At 50.8% G+C, this 2722-nt stretch overlaps 1 protein-coding gene across 2 annotated transcripts; it reads left to right on the top strand.

Annotated features, from left to right (window-relative positions):
- Positions 1–531: 531 nt before the first annotated feature.
- Positions 532–2070, top strand: RTL3 (retrotransposon Gag like 3). Of its 2 annotated transcripts, XM_068532471.1 has the most exons (2): positions 532–942; positions 1033–2070. In XM_068532471.1, the coding sequence occupies exons 1-2, from the start codon at positions 532–534 to the stop codon at positions 2068–2070; spliced, it is 1449 nt and encodes a 482-aa protein (XP_068388572.1). The 2 variants fall into 2 exon arrangements, with proteins under 2 accessions (XP_068388572.1, XP_068388571.1); XM_068532470.1 differs by having other exon boundaries at positions 532–2070.
- Positions 2071–2722: the final 652 nt, after the last annotated feature.

Below are 2722 nucleotides of genomic sequence, written 5' to 3'. Positions count from 1 at the left end.
TTGAAAGCAGCTGTTAAAATCCAAGTGTTACATTGGGATATTAGGCAGACATTAGAAATTAAAGACTATATAAAACAGGAAAAAATATGGAGAAATTGCCTCTAATATAATGCTCACTTTCAAAAGAAGAATGCAAAATAAATACACGGATTTGGTCAGATGCTGTTCTTAAAATGTCATGGGGTCAGAGCCAGCATATATGACCCAGTTCATGAATATGAGCCTACAGTAAAAGAAATCCAGCACTGCTGGGCAAGTTTTGTCATGATTTATTTTGAATGAGTGCTTTCCACAGTTTCTGATCCTCAGATCCCACTCTCTTCACAGTGTATCTGACACCTCCCTTTGCTGAGCTCCGGGGGCTCACAGTGACCTCCTGTTAATCAACCTTGGTGGGGCCCAAATCCCCACTTTCTGGAAAACTCAAGGAGCCTGACATCTGCCTGTGAGGAGCTTTTAGAAAGACCTCACAAGCGCTCACCCACTCTCTCTTGGCAGCAAACTGCCAAACCAAGTCCATTTCCTCAAAAGATGGTGGAGGACTTAGCAGCCTCCTATATTGCTCTGAAATTGGAGAATGAAATTCTGCAGGCTCAAGTGCAGCGGCTGATGGAGGAAAATGCTGCCTTGCAGTCCCAGATCCCAGAGCTCCAGAAGCCCCAAGCAGCCAAAGAGGATGAACCACTCCAGAAGCCCTCAGAGGCCCAGGAGACCCAGAGACCCCCAGAGACCCTGGATTTCCCAGCAGCCTTGGAACCCCAAGAGCTCCCAGAGGTCAAGGAGCCCCAGAAGCCCAGAGAGACTCAGGACCTCCCATCCTGGGAGCCCTCAGCAGCCCAGGAGCCCCAAAAATCCTTGGAGCCCCCAGCAGATCCAGAGTTTCTGGAGTCCCCAGCAACCCAGGATCCCCAGGCACCTCCAATGGTCCACGAGCTCACAGGAGCCTGGATATCCCATAAGCCCTCAGAGGCCAAGGAGCCTCAGAAGCTCCCAATGGCCCAGGAGGTCCAGAAGCCTGCAGAATTCAAGGAGGTTCAGGAGCCCCCAGATACCCAGGATGCCCCAGCAGGCCAGGGGACCCAGAATTCAGAGCTCCAGGATCCCCCAAATGCCCAGGAGCTCCAGGAGGCACCAAAATGCCAGGACACCTCAACACACGTGGAGTCCCTTGAGTTTCTTGCCCCCCAGGAGCTCCAGGATCCTTCAGATGCCCAGGAGTTCCTAGGACTCTTAACACCCAAGGAGTCCCTGGACGGCCTAACAGCTGCTGAAACATCAGCAGCTTCAGAGTTTCCACAGTCTTCCAATGAGTTAGAGGCTGAAGCTTTCCCTCTAGAATACCCTTTAGCCTTCAATGGGGATGCCCAGAAGCTTCCTGAGTTTCTGGTTCAATTGAATAGTTACATGAGAGTCAGAGGGCACCTGTATCCCACCGAAGCGGCTCTGGTAAGCTTTGTTGGCAACCGCTTCTCAGGTGAAGCAGGAAAGTGGTTCCAGCCCTTAGTAGATATCCAAAGCCCCTTGCTGGAGCAATTTGAAAGTTTCATACAAGTGCTCCAGGATACCTTTGACAATCCAGAAAACATGGAAGATGCCAACCACCGCATCCGTAAGCTCTGCCAAGGGGAGGACCATGTCCACCAGTATGCGACCCACTTCCACATCATTGCTCAGGAGCTAAACTGGGATGAAAGCACCCTCTGCATCCAATTTCAGGAAGGGCTTGCCAGTTCTATCCGAGATGAACTGTCTCGCACAAACCCAGCCACCAACCTATCTGATCTGATCACCCAATGCATCACCCTAGAAGAGAAGTTAAGTGGTAAGCCTGATCTAAGTCCACAAGAGGCAAGTCCCTCTCAGGAGAAAGCTGGGTTTGATAGTTCACCAGATGAAAACCAGCCTGTGCAGGCTTCAAGCAATCGGCCACACCTCAGTGAAGCCGAACGAGCCCGCCGCCGTGAAGGCCACTTGTGCCTCTACTGTGGTTATCCTGGTCATTTCGCCAGAGATTGCCCTGTCAAGCCTCATCGTGCCCAGCAGGCGGGAAACATCGAGGCCCGGCGGTAAGGGGGAACCCGGGCGGGCCAATCTACAAATATGCCTCCCCCTCACTTCCAATATCCATGTCTCGTACTCTCTGGCTTACTGTTGAAATCCGACTGGGAAGACGACAGTTTTTTGAGCAAGCGATGGTGGATTCAGGCTCCTACAGAAACAGCATTGACCATTCTGTGGTTCTTCGAGAGAAGCTGCCCATCCGCAATAACATCTTTCCTCTGATGCTCGAAACCGTAGATGGCCGTCCGTTGATTAATGGACCCATAACCAAGGAAACACCACCTGTTGAAGTTAAAATTGGAAACCACGTTGAAGAGCTCCAGTTTGACATTATTCATGCGCCAAGGTACCCTCTGATTCTTGGAATCCACTGGCTTGAAACACATGATCCTAACATCGAGTGGAGTACCCGCACTGTGTCCTTTCCATCCCGTTATTGTCACTACAATTGCTTCAGGCACAGGTGGAATAGAAGACAACGTGATGAAATAATTGCTGGGTAGATCCTATGTCCTAGTGACTGCTCCTAGCAACCTGTCTTCTGTTACCTCAGCTGTCATCAGCGTTTGCTGCTCCCAGAATCTTCCACTGAATCTCTGGCAATGAACTAAGGCTACCTGTACAACAACCCTGCCTCTCGGATCATGGACTGAACCTGACG

Source organism: Eschrichtius robustus, chromosome X (assembly GCF_028021215.1).
Source record: "Eschrichtius robustus isolate mEscRob2 chromosome X, mEscRob2.pri, whole genome shotgun sequence".
Classification (NCBI taxonomy): Eukaryota; Metazoa; Chordata; class Mammalia; order Artiodactyla; family Eschrichtiidae; genus Eschrichtius; species Eschrichtius robustus.
This window is presented reverse-complemented; position numbering and strand designations above follow the sequence as displayed.